At 42.2% G+C, this 17,254-nt stretch overlaps 1 protein-coding gene across 3 annotated transcripts; it reads right to left on the bottom strand.

Moving 5' to 3' along the window:
- Positions 1-669: 669 nt before the first annotated feature.
- Positions 670-16,971, bottom strand: LOC310667567 (protein regulator of cytokinesis 1-like). 3 transcript variants are annotated; one of them, XM_083420235.1, is made up of 11 exons: positions 16,944-16,971; positions 15,554-15,686; positions 14,288-14,410; positions 13,090-13,323; positions 11,935-12,105; positions 10,336-10,488; positions 8,713-8,860; positions 8,325-8,461; positions 7,060-7,155; positions 5,478-5,618; positions 670-3,647 (listed from the first exon to the last, which is right to left on the bottom strand). In XM_083420235.1, the coding sequence occupies exons 1-11, from the start codon at positions 16,964-16,966 to the stop codon at positions 3,519-3,521; spliced, it is 1,488 nt and encodes a 495-aa protein (XP_083276361.1). In that variant the 5' UTR covers positions 16,967-16,971; the 3' UTR covers positions 670-3,518. The 3 variants fall into 3 exon arrangements, with proteins under 3 accessions (XP_083276361.1, XP_083276363.1, XP_083276362.1); XM_083420237.1 differs by lacking the exon at positions 16,944-16,971 and adding an exon at positions 16,569-16,777; XM_083420236.1 differs by lacking the exon at positions 16,944-16,971 and adding an exon at positions 16,222-16,307.
- Positions 16,972-17,254: the final 283 nt, after the last annotated feature.

The following is a 17,254-nucleotide window of genomic DNA, read 5'->3' as shown; positions in this document are numbered from 1 at the left end:
GACAGGAGTGCCTGGCGTGCTCTGGTCCATGGGGTCACGAAGAGTGGGACACGACTAAACAACAAGAACAACAACCACCGCCCAGGGAGACAGGGATCATGTGGGCTAGATTTCAACACTAGCGCAAATCAAGCACAGCAGTTTAAGTGCCTGCATGTAGGACCTCAAACAGAACCAACTGTATGTCAGCTGCTTGTGAGATAGATGCGCCATGGATACTCTCATAAGAAAATACTGGGTATCCAAGAGCCCATATCGAGTCCTTAAGTAGGTTCCTATCGAAAGGAGAAAATAACAGAGGCCAACCAGAGAATATTGAGAAGCAAAGCAGCTAGTAAGCATGATCTTTATTATACTGTTGCCACAGGGTGCTCACAACCACATGCTGAAGTCAGGAGGGGAACCCCAAACAATGGTGTGCAAGCCCTGATACAGACTTTGGACATTGCCCACCCTGTACCTCGAGGTAAGGTAAAGGGACTCCTGACCATTAGGTCCGGTTGTGACCGACTCTGGGGTTGCGGCGCTCATCTCGCTTTATTGGCTGAGGGAGCCGGCGTACAGCTTCTGGGTCATGTGGCCAGCATGACTAAGCCGCTTCTGGTGAACCAGAGCAGCGCATGGAAACGCCATTTACCTTCCTGCCGGAGTGGTACCTATTTATCGACTTGCTTTTGAACTGCTAGGTTGATAGGAGCAGGGACCGAGCAACGGGAGCTCACCCCGTCGCGGGGATTTGAACCGCCGACCTTCTGATCAGCAAGTCCTAGGCTCTGTGGTTCAACCCACAGCGCCACCCGCGTCCCTTTACCTTGAGACCACCCTCCAAAACATCATACACACATCACTGAAGGGGGCACTCTACAACACAAATCCTGTTTGGCAGGATACTGATAATGGTCACTGATTGCTTTACTTGGGCAGCCTGGCCATTCCTTCTGAGATGCTAAATACTTAGTTCCTGAATCCAGTTCACAGGCTTACCCTATTCATACACAAATATGCCCTGAAGGCAGGATTTGTGAGCAAAGAGACAATGGGGGAGGCTTCCCCATTTCTTTCCTTACTGAAGATATTATTTGAGGTTACTGGAAGAGTCAAAATGGCTTCAGGATTGTTCTCCTGTTTCAGACACGTGGTTTATATACTTATATACTCGGCCTTTTGGCTAAGATCAAGTGTAGTGTGTGTAATAAAATAAACATTCATAAATGTACAAGGCAAACACATACATAAGTCCTTAGAATCCCCATAACAATACTTTTGTTTCATCAAAGCAGACAGCATATTCATTGCTAGGTGTTCAGTGTTTCGTTCTCCATTTGGAGTGAAAGACACATCCAACTGTGGAATGCACACAAGCACACAATGTCTGGGGAAGCGGGGGAAAGCAAAAGTGGCTGAGGCTAGGAAGACGCATGTGCTGTAGCACTTTCCCCAAAGGGTGTCTCCACGGAGGGAAACATCTCTAGTTTATAGTGCTTCATGGTCAAAGGCATGGCTGCCATACAGATTTATTTGAGGGATATGTTTGTGGGAAAGGCTTTCTTTATGATGCACTGCCATCTGGTGTTCATGAGATGAAATTGGACATCACCCTCCCTAGAGGAAGCTGCAACATAGCTGTAATACAGATACCCAATTATATGCAGCAGCCAGGGCCAAAATAAAAGGCTCTGTTTGAGGGGAAACCAGGGAAAGAAGTGGGGAGCCCCTGACTCAATGTCCCAATCTAGGTCACACGATCCTCGCTTTCCCGGGTGGTTGGACGACAGAAGCCCTGCATCTTTCACAACAAACGGAGAATGAGGCTTACCTCTGCAGTCTCCACAATACTACCAAAAAATTCTTTAACACATCTGAACCTGAGACAAGGCATGCTGTTCAATTCCCTTGAACCCTTTGCGGTCATGATCTGCAATCCTAAAGCAATGAGTAGATAATCTGCCACTCCAGATGTAACTGATCAGCATCTTCCAAAATCAGACCACTGGGCATGCACGCTGGGGCTGATCAGAGTAGAGAGGCACCTTCTTGGTTGTTTCCCTGCTGGCAGCCTAGGAGAGGGCATTCTCTGTAATAGCTGAGCTGTGGAATTCCCTCCCCACTGAGGGGCATCTGTGCCACCATATGCTGAAGACAAACCTCTGTACCCCAGACTGACACCCAAGATTCATTTTTTTAAGGACCTATCCTATTATCCAGATTGTAAATAGCATTAAGTGATTTTAATATTTTATTTTTATATTATGCCACCTGATGATACACTGGGCGAGGGATTTGGGGCATAATACCCAATGTTTTGATTGGGAAAGGTTATGAAAATGGATTAAAAATTTTCAGCATGTTGTACGTTGAAAAAATATTACATGAAATTGATGTATAGGTGCTATCTGACTCCTACTAAACTAGCAAAAATGTATAAGACAAGAATGAACATTTGTTGGAAAGTTAAAGAACAAGAAGGTACCTTTTATCATATGTGGTGGACGTGTAAGGTTATAAAAGCATTCTGGTAAATGATATATAATGAAATGAAAATAATGTTTAAAATAATTTTTATAAGGAAACCAGAAGCTTTTTTTTAATTAGGAATCGTAGGTACCGAGATTCCAAAAGAGCAGAAAAGACTTATGTACACAACAACTGCCACACAGATGCTTTTGCCCAGAGATGGAAAGAAGATAAGAGTCCTTACTAGAGAAGAATGGCAAATTAAGCTGTTGGACTATGCCGAAATGGCAAAACTGACCGGAAAACTTAGAAACCAAGCAGACAAAAGTTTCAAGAAGGAATGGGAAAGATTTATAACTTATTTAAGAGACCACTGTAAGCAAATGGAAACATCAGCAGGATTTTAACAAAACTTGTAATGTTGGATAATATGGATAGACCTAAAATATGGATGATGAAATAATAGGCAGTTGGAACTGATAATAGGACCCATGGAGGGGATGGTGAGAAGTCTGGAGATTCATAGTTTTTATTTGATGTATACTTGAAAAAATTATAACTCACTGAGAGAAGCAAAAGCTACAGGGAACCAGGCAGAGGGCCTTCTCGGTGGTGGCGCACGCCCTGTGGAACCCCCTCCCATCAGATGTCAAAGAGAAGAACAACTACCAGACTTTTAGAAGGCATCTGAAGGCAGCCCTGTTTAGGGAACTTTTTAATGTGTGACATTTTAATGTATTTTTAATCTCTTGTTGGAAGCCTTCCTACACCCCTGGCTTCACCTCCTCCCAATCTTCAAGACATTAAAGACTGCTCTGACACCATCAAAAATCTTGACAAGAGCAAGGAAAGGGGAAGGAACAGAGGCAGGAAGGGAAACCATGGCAGATCACGAACTCCTTGATACATTTTTGTCTTCCGGATGAATTTCCCATGCACACATACAGGGGTTCTGTCAAATAAAATAAGGCAAGTTGTCATTACTGTACTTTGCTTCTGGTTGATGCAAGCTAGTTGAATAGGGCTCCTTGTACTTTGGCTTCGAAGCATGCACATGATTTCTATCAGATAATTGCCTGTTGGATCAAAAGATTATTTACTTTCCGCATCTTGCTAGGAGGCGGCATGTTCACACCTCCTGCAGGTCTTTTAGTGGCTGATTTGGGAGTTCCACATTCATCCCTCTTCAATGACTGCAAAAAAGGAGAAATAAATGTTGCTTTAACTCTGTTAAACAATAATGCAATTCTTCAGTAAGTTCTCTGTTGCCTCTTTCTACATTGGAGCAGCAGCTAGCAGAAAGAGCCCTGCAGCCCTACCAAGCAAAAGCTCCACCCTGATACTTCCAAGAGATGTTCAGTATTTCAAAGGTAGCCCCAAAGGTGGGGCTACCTTTGAAGGTGACCCAGAAACTGCAATTAATCCAGAATGTGGCAGCTAGACTGGTGAATGGGAGCAGCCGCAGCAGCCACATAACACAGGTCTTGAAAGACCTACATTGGCTCCCAGTACGTTTCCAAGCACAATTCAAAGTGGTGGTGCTGACCTCGGCCCAGTATACCTGAAGGAGCATCTCCACCCCCATCGTTCAGCCCAGACACTGAGGTCCAGCTCCGAGGGCCTTCTGGCGGTTCCCTCACTGAGAAAAGTGAGGTTACAGGGAACCAGGCAGAGAACCTTCTCGGTAGTGGCACCCGCCCTGCGGAACACCCTCCCATCAGATGTCAAGGAAATAAACAACTATCTAACTTTATTTTATTTGTATATATTGCTTGTTTTATGTTGCTAAGGCCGTTGGCTAATGCAAATAAAGTTTATCTTATCTTATCTTATCTTATCTTATCTTATCTATCTAACTTTAGCAGCCCTGTTTAGGGAAATTTTTAATGACTGATGTTTTAATGTATTTTTAATCTCTTGTTGAAAGCTGCCCAGAGTGGCTATGGAAACCCAGCCAGATGGCTGGGGTGTAAGTAATTTACTACTACTATTATTATTATTATTATTATTATTATTATTTTCTGAAAGACCCCAGGGGCAGTAAAAAGAAATGCTACAAGCATGAAGGCTGCTGGTCCACATACATTTGCAGCCCACAGTTGATAAATGAGTGATCCATAACCAAGAGTATGTTCATTCCACCCTTGAGAATTTGTAGAAAGTGTGGGACTTATATTTAGTGTTCCAGCACTTGTAAAATAGGGCCAGTAGCTGCTTTTCACAGGTTTCTAAGGAGCCAATGCACACCCGGTGATGTTTCAGTGACATAGTCAACTTTTGCATTCCACATATTCTGAACAGTTAAGCATGTCTTGCTGGCACTGCTATGCTCTCCCCTGATAACCTTATTGTTTTGTACAAGCTCTGTCCTTGGGTGGCAAGGATCAACAGTGCCCCAGAGGCCCTGTCTGCTTTCCACACATGGCGGCGGCAGCATCACCACATCCCTGCTGTCAAACTTCCCTCTTCCCACCAGGCACAGAGAAAAAGAAACACTCCTGCAAGACTGAGAAAGAACGCCATCGTAGGCTAACATTCAAGCCCTCCGTTGATTATTTTGTGGGGGGAATGTAATGGTTCTGTGCTGCAAGGAAAACGAAAGCTTGCAAATCTAGACCCAACCTGTTTGCCAGATCGTTATACAGACAACACACACGATTATGACATGGTCTGTGATATATATAGAACATCGGCTGTCAATTAGATGGGGGACTAGACTGCTGGATCATGTGTTCCTTCTCCCTCAGTTGTAAACATTGGTGATGAACCACATTTTGTGCTAGCCAGAATTAGCTTTGAATTTGTAACTAGCTTCAAATGCTGGCTAGATCCTAGCTTAAGTGACTAACTTTGCAACAGCAACCAGACGAAAATGAGAGCACACCAAAGAGAACATGGCAGACAGAGTCAATAAGGCACAGTCATTATTTAGTAAAGAATTGACAACACATCCCAAACATGGCAGTTACATTTTTATCAAATAAATAATGTGCTGAATTAAGTGACTCGCATGCAAAACTTACAATTTTGGGCTGATCTTTCTTAATTTTGTGATGCTGCAATTGCAGGGCCATGGAGTCCAGAAACCTCTGATTATTAACAAGGAAGTGTGAGTTGTTTTCCTTCTCCCAGTCTTCAGTATCTTTCTTCAGTTCTTCCCCCAACTAGTTTTGGCAAATAAGTTTTTTAAAAATAAAAAATAATACTATTTAATAAAAATCTCAATGCAGTTCACCTAAAGATATAAATGTAACATTTCCTAAAAACTAAATTAAAAGGGAAATAAAAATAAAGCACAACTTTATACCATAATAAAAACTAAGCAGTATACAAAACAAAATTAAAATAGAACTTAAAAGAGTCAGGAAAGCTTGAGTGAAACTTGAATAAACCTTGAGCAAGCCCGTTTTCACAAGGCATTCGGAGGTCATTACTGTTTCCATCTCACAAATGACCCAAGGGAAGGCACTCCAGAGTGTGTGCTATCACAGAGAAGGCCAACTTGTCACAATTCACAGGTCATGGAACGACCAGCAGCATCTCCTCTGAAGAGCTAAACGATATGCTCTGTTGAATGGTCTCTTTAAATTTGAAGGTTCATTATTGTTCCACAAGATGTATATTTCTTTAAGGGCCACAGCAAACAACGTGACCCAGTTTTACAGCTGTCAAGCAGTATAGCAGGTGCTGTTAAATTGTGTTAATTAAGCTGTGTCAGCAATTGGGTATACAGTGGTACCTCGGGTTAAGTACTTAATTCGTTCTGGAAGTCTGTTCTTAACCTGAAACTGTTCTTAACCTGAAACACCACTTTAGCTAATGGGGCCTCCTGCTGCCTCTGCGCCGCCGGAGCCCAATTTCTGTTCTTATCCTGAAGCACTATTTAGGTTAGCGGAGTGTGTAACCTGAAGCGTATGTAACCTGAAGTGTATGTAACCCGAGGTACCACTGTAGTATATAAAGAGCAGCACCTAGCTCTCTCAGTACCCTGGGGGATGGGTTGGTGGTTGGGTCATGCTTGTTGATATATTTAGTGTAAAAGGAGTTTTTGTTATTAAAACCTAGCTAAAATTATTTTGCGTTCCTTGTAATGTGTGGTCTCCCCAGCACGCTTTCTGCAGTGCAACTAATTTGCAAAGCCAACATGCTCAGTCTATACCAGGAAGGTGGTTTGGACTTAAAATTTCAACCTTGAACTGGCAACCAGTTTAGTCAATTTCAGAAAGACTTTAAACTTCACACTGCCACTATTCAAAGCACTCTTCCAACTCCGTTTGCAGCTGAACAATTCACTTTCCTCTACAATTTTAGAGACGTTAGCTAGATCAGCCAAGAAACGATCAAGCATGCTAAGAACCTGGAGTCATTTGGACCTCAAATTTGAGGTGTCATCAATGTGCTTTCCAGAGGCAACTTTATATGCACAGAAAATACTTCCAAAGTTTATGAGATGAAAGCATTATCTACATGTTAGAACTGCTTTGCCAAGGAGTGTTAGTCAACAAGGGATTACGTCTATTGTTTTACATAGGTGTTCATGTGGATCAGGCACCAGATTTCACCCAAAATGGATGGAAACTACACAAAAATGGCCCTGGGACTTACCTTTAACAATTGTTTTTGAAGCTTTGATCTTTCCCTTTCCTCTTTGAGTAAGGTACCCCCTCTGTTTAGAAGTCTGCTTGGATCTGTTGATTTTTTCTGAATACAGAAGGAAAACAGGTTACACATTAAGTAACTGATTGTTTACCTATAGGACATGGGTGTACGAGTCTAAAAGCCCAGGACACAAATTTTCCACAGCCCTCTAGTGGCTATGGTGGTTCATTCACCAGAAGTAATGTATTTAGCATTAACTCTGGAAGCGTATACACTCGATTCCGACCAAACTAAGCCTCGTAGAGCAAAAACCTGAAGCAGACATTCAGAAGAATCTTGCCATTCCGATTCTAGTACAAGCCCAGGCAGATAAAAGATTATCCTTTCAAAGCACCAAGTATGAGGGTATTTGCGGCTCAGTGGCATATGTCAGTTCCTTTGAAGACAAGCAAATAACATTGCACAGCTGCTTTATGCATTTATCAGCGAATGATGGGTGGGCTGGTATCATCCTAATATCCTTGTGTCTATACAGTATAGAAGCTGTACGTTTCTGACAGTTGTGTCAAATGGTCACTTCTGAACAAGTGCACTGTTCCGTTGGCTAGCTTTCACTCATTTGCTCCTTTTGTTGTATTTGCCTACAATTTGGGAGTGTTAATCCATCCTGCAGGGGCACCATGCCTGCTCATTTCATCCACTTCTGTGGAAGGGGAGCAATCCAGTTTTAGATTCCCATTATAATCAAAATTGGCCACCCAATATCTGCTTTAAAACCTCCAACAGATAGAGGTGGGGTGGGAGGCAGTTTCGTTTTTAACAGATCAGTGGTACCTTGGTTTAAGAAAAGCTGAGTTTATGAACAACTTGTATTAAGAATGCTGCAAACCCGGAAGTAGGTGTTTTGGTTTGTGAACTTTGCCTTGGAATAAGAACATGTTCTGCTTCCTGTTGAGTGTGTTCCATTTGTAAGTTGAGTCCCCCGCTGCTATGGGAAAGCACACCTTGGTATAAGAACGCTTTGGTTTAAGAACGGACTTCTGGAACGGATTAAGTTCATAAACCAAGGTACCACTGTATCTTGGTCCCGAATAATGAGATGAATTGGAAAGACCAAAGAGCAGCTCCAAAACAGATTGGGCCTCTACCCAAAGCTTCAGATATGAATCAAATTTTGTGTCTGGTGCTCACCTAGATTTCACCTATATCTAAAAACAGTTTCATGTTCCCCTCTCTGCAGTGAGATAACATAAGCATTCAGTACTTCTGACCTCCAGTTCAGCCAAACGCTCCCCGATGGCATTCCATTTGTGAACATTATCATATAGGTGTTTGTTTTTCTCATAAACCTCTTTTATTCTCAAAAGTTCTTCATCGTGTTGACTCAACAACTCTTCAGAGAAATTATCTAAAGCAAGAAAACAAGAGTTAAGGTTTCATTAGGCACATGGCATGACTCTGCAACTACAAGATGCGGATCAAATAGCGACTAAGCACTTTCACTGTGACCCAGCCCTAGGCGATTTAACAGAATTTTGCCTCATCAACCAGACATTCCGTTTTTAAAATTATGACAAAAAATAGTTTTACCTGTCTTTAGTCATAAGTAGACACAAAATACAGGTTCGTATTTGAAAGATATAAGATGTAAGGAATTACCACTTAAAAAGGGCTGAAACGCAGCTCTTTGTTCCTCAGAATAAAAGCATTTCCCCCAGAAATCATGAAGTTCTTGCCTGACTCTGAAAGTAATTTGTTTTAAACTTTCCTTCTTCAGCACTTCCAGGTTCTCCAACTCCTCTTCCCACTAATGAAAACAAAACCAGTGTCTCATGGTTATTGCATTTGGCAATGGAGATCTTGCTTTCACTATTTCCAGACAATTACTCAGACTTCTCCATGACTACAAATTTGTTTCAGCAAAGGCTGTAGCAGTGACGTACATAGACTGGGGATTTTCCTGAAACTGGAGTAATCTGATCTGACTGTCAGTTTGACACCAAGAGGCATTCACGTAGAATACAATTAACTCTTTAGAACTTTTTTTAAAATGGCCATTTCCCCCACACTTTAAATTTAATGCTTCCATGTCAGCTGAGCTTAGAAGGCCACACGCTCAAAATACATTAGAGTAAGATGTTAGCTCCAGACAGTAAAATGAGAAGGCCTCCTGCATTATCCAATTTAAGGTACTACTACTTAACTTTAAAGCCCTAAATAGCTTTGGGTTCAAATGCCTGAAAGTGTGCCTTTTCCTGCCTATGTCTTCTCTGGGCAACTTTTCTTTTAACCCAGCAGGTATTTTAACTGAAGCTTGATTCTATAGTTTTAAGCAACTACATACATTTCATATTAATGTATCTGAAGAAGAAATATTTTATAAAAACACATGCAGCTGCTATTTCAGAAGCTTCAAAATTAAAATACCACTCACTGCAGGTGAGAGACACAAAACTGTTGAGGGTCTCGCATCAAAGCAGATCCAGTGAAACAAAACAGGCAGTAAAGTCAGTAAATATCAACATCTGGGGGGAAAAACACTGGGTAGTAATCAAGTAAGTTTTACTCAGACTAGACTCACTGAAATTAATGCGCACGACTTAAGTTAGGTCCATTAATTTCAATAGGAGTGCCTTTTACCAGCTATAGCTGGTATGTCAACTACAGGGAAAGCCTGGCCATGGTGATTCATGAAGTGGTGACCTCAAGACTTGATGACTGCAATGTGCCCTATGTGGGGCTACTCTTGGACCTGGAGGCTCCAGCTGCTGCAAAACACTATGTCTAGACTGTTGATGGGGAATGACTATCACCGGGATGTAGCTTTAGTGCTCCAAGGTTTGCATGGACTGCCTGAATACTACACGACCAAGTTCAAGGTTCTTGTATTAATTTACAAGGCCCTTAACAATGTGGGTCCAGGATACCACAGGTACTGCCTAATCCCATATATCCTTGCCTGATCATCAAGGACTTGGGCAGAGTCAATGTTAGTGGTAACCCCATGGCTCAGATTCGTGGCTTGTATCCACCAGGAGCTGTGAATTCAGTATTGTGGACCCAATTTTGTGGAATTCCCTTCCAGTTGAGGTCAGGCAGCCCCCCTCCCTGATCTTCCAGAGCCTACAGAAGACTTTTAAAAAATCCAGCACAAATTTAAACTGAAGTCTGATTCTGTAGTTTTAAGCGACTCTTACCTTTCTGTATTGTAAATTACATAAAAGACCATTGTAGTCAGCCTATTATTAATGAACAGTGCCATCAGAATTCTGATTCTATTACCATTTTTATTGCTTCAGAAATAGGGCATCTGCTTGCCAACATTGTGAGTTGCTCCTGCTTCTCTTGCGGCTGTTGAAGTCTGTCCCACAAAACTTGCACCTCTTTCACCAGAGCGTCTCTGCTGGCAATTAGAGAGTCTTTCTTGGCCTGCAACTACAAAGGCACATCTACATCAGTTCATACAAAACAGCCATATGGAAAAGGCAGCAACAAGGTATGTGAACTGTACCATATAGTCTCAAGAGCAAGTCAAGCCAGATGTAACACTGCATCATCAGCTTCTCAGGAAAAGTGCATGCCAACACTCCATCTTGATCACGGTACCAAAATTAAGCAATGAAGTATTGTGATTACCAGTTCTATAAGGTGGGGAGGTGGTCCGGGGCGGATTGGGCGGGGATGGGGGGGGGGGAGAGAATGTCGGTGTTTTCAATTTAACTTGCAGCTTGGAAGCTTAACTGAACACTGAATTACTGTTGGAGTAGAACACACTTTAGCGTGGATATAATTACACCAAGACTCTTGAGTTTGGAAAAAGATGGAAGCTAAGTTTATTGAATGAAATACACATACAGTCATACCTTGGAAGTCAAACAGCCTAGTTCTCGAACGTTTTGGCTCATGAACAATCGAAACCCAAAGTGACTGTCCCGGTTTTCGAATGTTCTTTTGGAAGCCGAACGTCCAATGGGGCTTCTGATTGGTTGCAGGAGTTTCCTGCAGCCAATGAGAAGCCACGTTTTGGTTTTCAAACGTTTCGGAAGTTGTATGGACTTCTGGAACGGATTCCGTTTGACTTCCAAGGTACAGTGGTACCTTGGTTACAAACGCTTTGGGTTACAAACACTTCAGGTTACAAACTCTGCTAACCCAGAAGTAGTACCTTGGGTTGAGAACTTTGCCCTAGGATGAGAACAGAAATTGCACGCTGGCGGAGTGGTGGGAGGCCCCATTAGCGAAAATGCGCCTCAGGTTAAGAACGGACCTCTGGAACGAATTACGTTCATAACCTGAGGTACCACTGTACAACTGTATAGGGAAGATGCAAGGATGTTTCCTTTCCCAGCGATGATGTAGAAAAAGAAGGAAATGAGGTCAGGAACCCTAAAAACATGTCTAACACATGATGGAAGGTCAGTACAGGTTAAAGGACAGTCTAGGCAACTTGGAGGTTCTTCCTTCTATCTACTCTTTCCCATGGAGACAAATCAGCCTCCAGTTCAAACCGAGTTGCATCTCAACAGTTCCAACAGGGAACCTGTGCTCCACCGTCTCATTTCAAATGGCTGAAGGCAGGGAGTGGGAAGTTAGAATAGAGATGGAACCCTCATTCACTATTACACTGCATGGCCCACACATATCACCTTGCAGCATTATTAGCTACAGAAGACCCATTGGCCTGACTATAAGAAAGCACTTCTACCTCCATATTGGAGGCCTTTATTGCACTTTGCAAGCCATGGTTATAAATGGCACACCTGTTGCATTTGCCCAACATCATTTAAGGACCATATTGGTTCTGGTATTCATGTGGGCTAAACAATCTGAACAGCAGCCTCATTCATGTGAATACATCTTTTTTACATTCAAAAGACCAACCTGATGAACAAGCAATTCGAGATCCTCAAGGTTTTTCTTTGTAAGGCAAATGCATTCTTCTTCATCGCTCAACATATCACTTTCCAGTGTCCCATCTGGTGTGTGTCCAATTTCTTTATTATACTGCCTGACCTTTCCCCTTAGTTTAAAAAACTCTTTCAATCTTTGCTCCTAAACAAATAAAATGATTTAAATAGTCAGATCAAACAGCTTTCAAATGTAATGCTGTCATGAGGTCTCAGATATAAAGAACATCTAAAAATCACATGTTTAACCCAACAAAACAGATTGACAATATTCCTGACACTGTCTAACTTTAAGTGCAACACAGGAATATCAAACTAGTTTCACCCGCTCAACAAAAAATGAACAGATTCGTTTATTGATTAAGGCTATTTGCTAATTCTGGATAACCAGAATGAATATCTGATATGAATTGAATGCAATTTTTCTAGAACAAGCATTCAAAAGCAATTTTCCAGGAGATAAGAAAGTAGCACGTTTAGTAGGCATGAGGAAGCTCCCTATAATTCATACCAGACTGGCTTAGAAGTAAGTTGAATCACTCCCCCTCTCCCAAGGGAAAATATTTATTTCAGAGTGAATTCAAGTTTTAGGGTTGCCATATGGAATTTCCCAGACATATCTGTAATACTGTAGCCGCAAGCAATGTCCAGGCGTAAATTGGAGAAATGTCTGGGAAAATCCGCACGCATGGCGGCAGTGTCATTTCGCAGATCTTCCTCAGAAATAGCTTCAATTTATTTGCAAAACCAAACCAAAACAAAACTCTACAACTCTTCTGTCTGGATTTTCACTTTGTAAAATGTGGCAACCCTATCTTCACTTCTAACTTTTACACATCTAGAGGCCCCAACAGCAGGTCTCCTGGCGGCAAAAGTAACCATTTAGGGGCTGACTAGAGGGGAGGGGGAAAGTGTAAGTTGCTGAGAATTCTTCTTACATTTTAATTCAAACCAGAGAAATATTCAGAAGCCATACAATGCCTCCATTTGTGGCTCATACCTGGGTCCAAGCCCAGCAAGCCTTATCAGAACCTCTGATTTTTACTATATATTGGGTATATAAATTCAATAAATAAAAATACAATGTTTCTGTTTAAATAATGCAAAGAGGGAGGGGTCAGTACTACACCTTCACTTTCAAGAGCTGCTGAACATGTTTGTCTAATTCTTCCAGCTGCAAACAACTTGGAACACTGCCGGTCGGTATGTAGTATGGAGTAGCGTAAAGCTCTGAACATAGTCTCTGCTCCTCTAGCTGCAGCTGTTTCAACTTCGTCAGCCTCTCTTGTTTTTCTTTAAGAGCGCCTTCCAAAGCCAGACGAAACTCTTTTTCTAACTGGATGATGGATAAGCCATCACCAACCTGTAAAGAGTCACAAAGGGTTAGGTGCAGAAATGTACAGATGTCCCCCTCTCTTACGCGGGGCTTACATTTTGGTCCCTGCACGCATTAACTGAAATCATGTAAAGTGGGGAGCCCCCTCTAAGCCTTTTCAAATGCCATCTCAGCCGCTCTCTCTTCAATCCACACAAAATATACTGTATCCAAAAACACCCACAACTATAATTGAAACTTTGGGGCTGGCAGGAGGCTGGAGGACATGCAGGAAATTGCTGCTGCTGCGCTACCCCGCACATCAGCTGTGGGTAGGCGGGGAGGCTGAGCAGCATAAACAAAGCCCTGCTGCACCTCCAGTCTCTTTGGGGCTTCCTATGCTCTCACTGACATCCTCTTTGATTTCCAGGGAGGGTCTCCTTATGAGCCACACGGACTCTCCAGCTCTCTCTCGCCATTTCCAGGTTTGAATCAAATCATTTAATTATTTCCTGGTGCCATGCAGAAGTGGAAGGATGCCTGTATTGACACTACAGTGAGTGGCAGTACTGAGCAAAGATCACATTTTGACAGGTCTGTACCGAAACAGAATTTGTATTTGAACAGTAACCTTCCAGACCAAATATTTTAAGTCTTAATTCATTACAACAGTAAAAAGCAGCTCTGAAGAATCACATTAATTACAATTATGCCCATCAGAGGCCTCTAGAGATTCCAAGGGTTCAATCGAAACCTTACACGTGCAAAGCAAGAGCTCCACATTTTCAAATGCAATGGTAATTACAGAAAACAGTGCTGAGAATAAAAACTCATCATGGTGGCAGATATCAGCCCATTGTCGTTAACACTGTAATTGTATACAAGTCTAATCAGATGTAAGCACCACTGAACTTAATGAGGGTTGCTCCCTGGTATATCAAGTATAGGACTGCAACCTAAGTGACATCTTTGTGCTTTGTTATCCGGAATAAGCAGCAGTGAAGCAACTTGCCTGGTAGGGGTCCAGCTTGAGTTCGTATCTCACGATATTCAACTGAGACTTCTGTATTTCAATGTCATTTTCAATTTTTTCTTTCAAATTACTTTCTTCCTCAATCATTTCATTCAACAGAGTCTATCCAAAAACCCATACAACAGAAGTGTGAGTACAGTTCCTTATCAGATTTATTAACTGTCAAATTAAAGCATTGCACCCATAGCTAAATTAAGAACTTGTGCCATATTAATGTTCTGCATTTTAAAATACACACCAATCAAGTTTGTAACAGAAGAAGCGTTTCTGCCATATAAACTACCATCTTCCAAACTCAGTAACTGGAGTGTGGTCTGGTAGGCTTCCTGGGACTTACTGTTTTTTGCATTATTAGCTGGCTGGCTTTAAACCATGTTTACACACAGCTGCTTGTCAGTAGCAAATAACCCCCTCCCAGCCATCAAGAAAACTGGGGGTAGAAGTTTCTATAAAATGAGTAGTAATCAAGTTCTTTCTTCGCATTCCTTTTCATCTACTGATGTGTTTCAGATAACTACCAGCAGACAGCTTGACTTATAGCTTTTGTAAATACTATAAGGTTGGTTGAAAAATGGAAATATTTAACCAGGTACTTTGGGACCTGGACCATATTTTCTTAGTCTCTGCATTTAGCCCTACCCATTTGATATGTAGGAAGAGACCAGTCATTGACTGTCTAAGTAAGCCCTTTACATCTTTGCTGCAGGGGTCTCCGAAATCAAGTAGAAACTCTGCATTGGATCAATTGTTGTAAACATTGAAGAGAACAAAATATACGGTCACTTCTGCAGAAATAAAAGCCAACTGCTGCAAGTTTTGCAATGCAAGTTAGTGAGCATTATTAATTTTGCCAGCAAAGATATGAAGGCCTGCAACTTAAGTGAAAGATTCAGGATCTGCTAGCTCAAGAACCTGCGTCCCTCCAGATGTTGCTGAAATACAGCTCACTTCATTCCTTGGGGGAGCTGGGTCAGTGTCAGGAAGGAGGGTGTCAATGTAAAGACTCACATGGTAAATAGCACAGAACAAAACAGATTTATCTCCCAGCAACAGTCTGAGCACCGGACTTAGAAATTGGAATTTCCTCCCCAAAAACTCACACCGCTGCTTTAAAGCAACAAAATATTATTTGGAATAAAACACAGAGAGGGCCCTAAAACCCATTAATATATAAATTGACAAACGAAATTAAGTCAACTGTTTAAGAGCATTTGGAGTACAAATCACACACGCACTGCTCCATACCTCAATGTGCGCCTTAGCTGTCTGCATGCGCTCCAGCTGCAGTTCTCTGCTGATACCCATTTCGTTCCATAAGTCTACAAGCTTTCCAAAAGCTTGGGTCACGCTATTCACTAGGGAGGAGGCCAAAACCTCACTGTACAATAATAAAATAGAAAATGGCACATGAGAAACTCCAAGCCTTGCTTTCATTCTATCACGATTTTGTTCCGTTTCCTACATCGGCATCTGTTCGACCATATTACATGACTTGTGCTTCACAAACATTCCTTTTGTAAGTTTCTGATCTGCCCGGAATGCGCCTGGTTAGTTTCAAACATAGCTCCTGAAAGGTTTAGGATCAGAGTTTTCCCTTCTCCTAGATGGGCTGCCTTCCCAGGTTGACGAGCCCCACCTGCCCCTCACTTCCCCCAACAGCAGGCGCAGAAACTGCCTTATTGCCCATTGGCCTCACTCTTGGTCTTGTCAACGCAATCCGCTGGATCCTGTCTTTGAATGCAGGGCAGCTCCTAACTCAATGAGGGTTTGAGACTCATCGGCTGCCCTCGTCTGGTTTAGGCAGCCAGTCAAAGTCCACAGGTGAGAGCTGAGTGCAGAGTGAGGACCAAAGGCGGAGAAACGACCCCCAAAGGCGCACATGTTCCCACCCTTCGCTAACACTTCATCATTGCCTTCCCTGAATTTGTCTAGTCCTGATTTGAAGTCACCAAAGTCAGTGGCCACCACCACAGTCCTGTGGCGGGGAGTTCCACAGCCTCACTGCGCGAGGCAAAGCTTTCTTTCATTATTGTTATTTTTAAAAGTTCTTTATTACAAAAAAATACATCAAATATAGACCAAAACAATAAACATACACAAACCATAGACATTAACTAACAACATATCCTTTGACATTACACTTTAACTTCCGATTCACCTCATTGTGCTTTTTACACTGTATTATTCTATATGCACTTCTTTATTATTACTCTCTTCCGTTACTTACCAAAAGAAATTATTGTTATTAAAGTTTCCTTACCCTTCAAGATGCAATCTAAACCTGTCAGGAGCATTGCATTATCACAGTACTTTGAATATTGTCCAGTTTTTACTTTCTCGTTTGATTTTCCTCTTATTCTCCCAGTCATTTCCCCAAGTTCTAAATATTCTATTATCTTCGCTTGCTAGTCAGTTTTTGTGGGATTTAAATCGCCTTTCCAGTTTTTAGCTATTAAAATGCATACATAAAAAGTTTTTAGGCTTTTTCAATCGACATGATGCCTAATAGAAAGGCTTCAGGATTTATTTATTTTTTAAAGGAGAATTAAATCTTTTTAGCTTTCTTTCTTTCGCCCTGAATCTCCCAGCCTTCAGCTTCAGCTTTCCTTCTCCTTCCCTCAGTTTCCCCTCTCACCTTTCCCTCGCCGGCTTCGCCATCACCGGTGGCCCTATGGCTATAGGGAGGCGTAATTAAAATAACGAAGAATTCCGAATAAGGAACCGCCGCCAAAATTCAAAACAAACGGCGAAGGAACCGCCTAGCAACAGGCTCTCGCCATCGCGCCTCCTGATTGGACGGCGGACTGAGCAATCAACAAGCCAGCTCCAGTTCCCATTGGCCATGGCCAGGGGCGTTTCTTTCCCTCCCTCCGTGCGCCTCTATTGGAGCTCATGGAAGCTTGGCAAAGCGTTGATTGGCCGCCCTAAAAGCCAATCAAAAAGCAA

The sequence above is a fragment of the Podarcis tiliguerta genome (genome assembly GCF_965153285.1).
Source record: "Podarcis tiliguerta genome assembly, chromosome: 17".
Lineage (NCBI taxonomy): Eukaryota > Metazoa > Chordata > Lepidosauria > Squamata > Lacertidae > Podarcis > Podarcis tiliguerta.
Note: the sequence above shows the minus strand (reverse complement) of the source record. Positions and strands in the feature narration are given on the sequence as shown.

Coding starts and splice junctions, on each gene's coding strand:
- LOC310667567 (XM_083420235.1), bottom strand. CDS start 16,966: ATGGCGAAGCCGGCGAGGGAAAG. Junction 10,489..11,934: donor TCGAATTGCTTGTTCATCAG/GTTGGTCTTTTG, acceptor GTGCCTTTGTAG/TTGCAGGCCAAGAAAGACTC. Junction 7,156..8,324: donor AGCGTTTGGCTGAACTGGAG/GTCAGAAGTACT, acceptor TTCTGTATTCAG/AAAAAATCAACAGATCCAAG.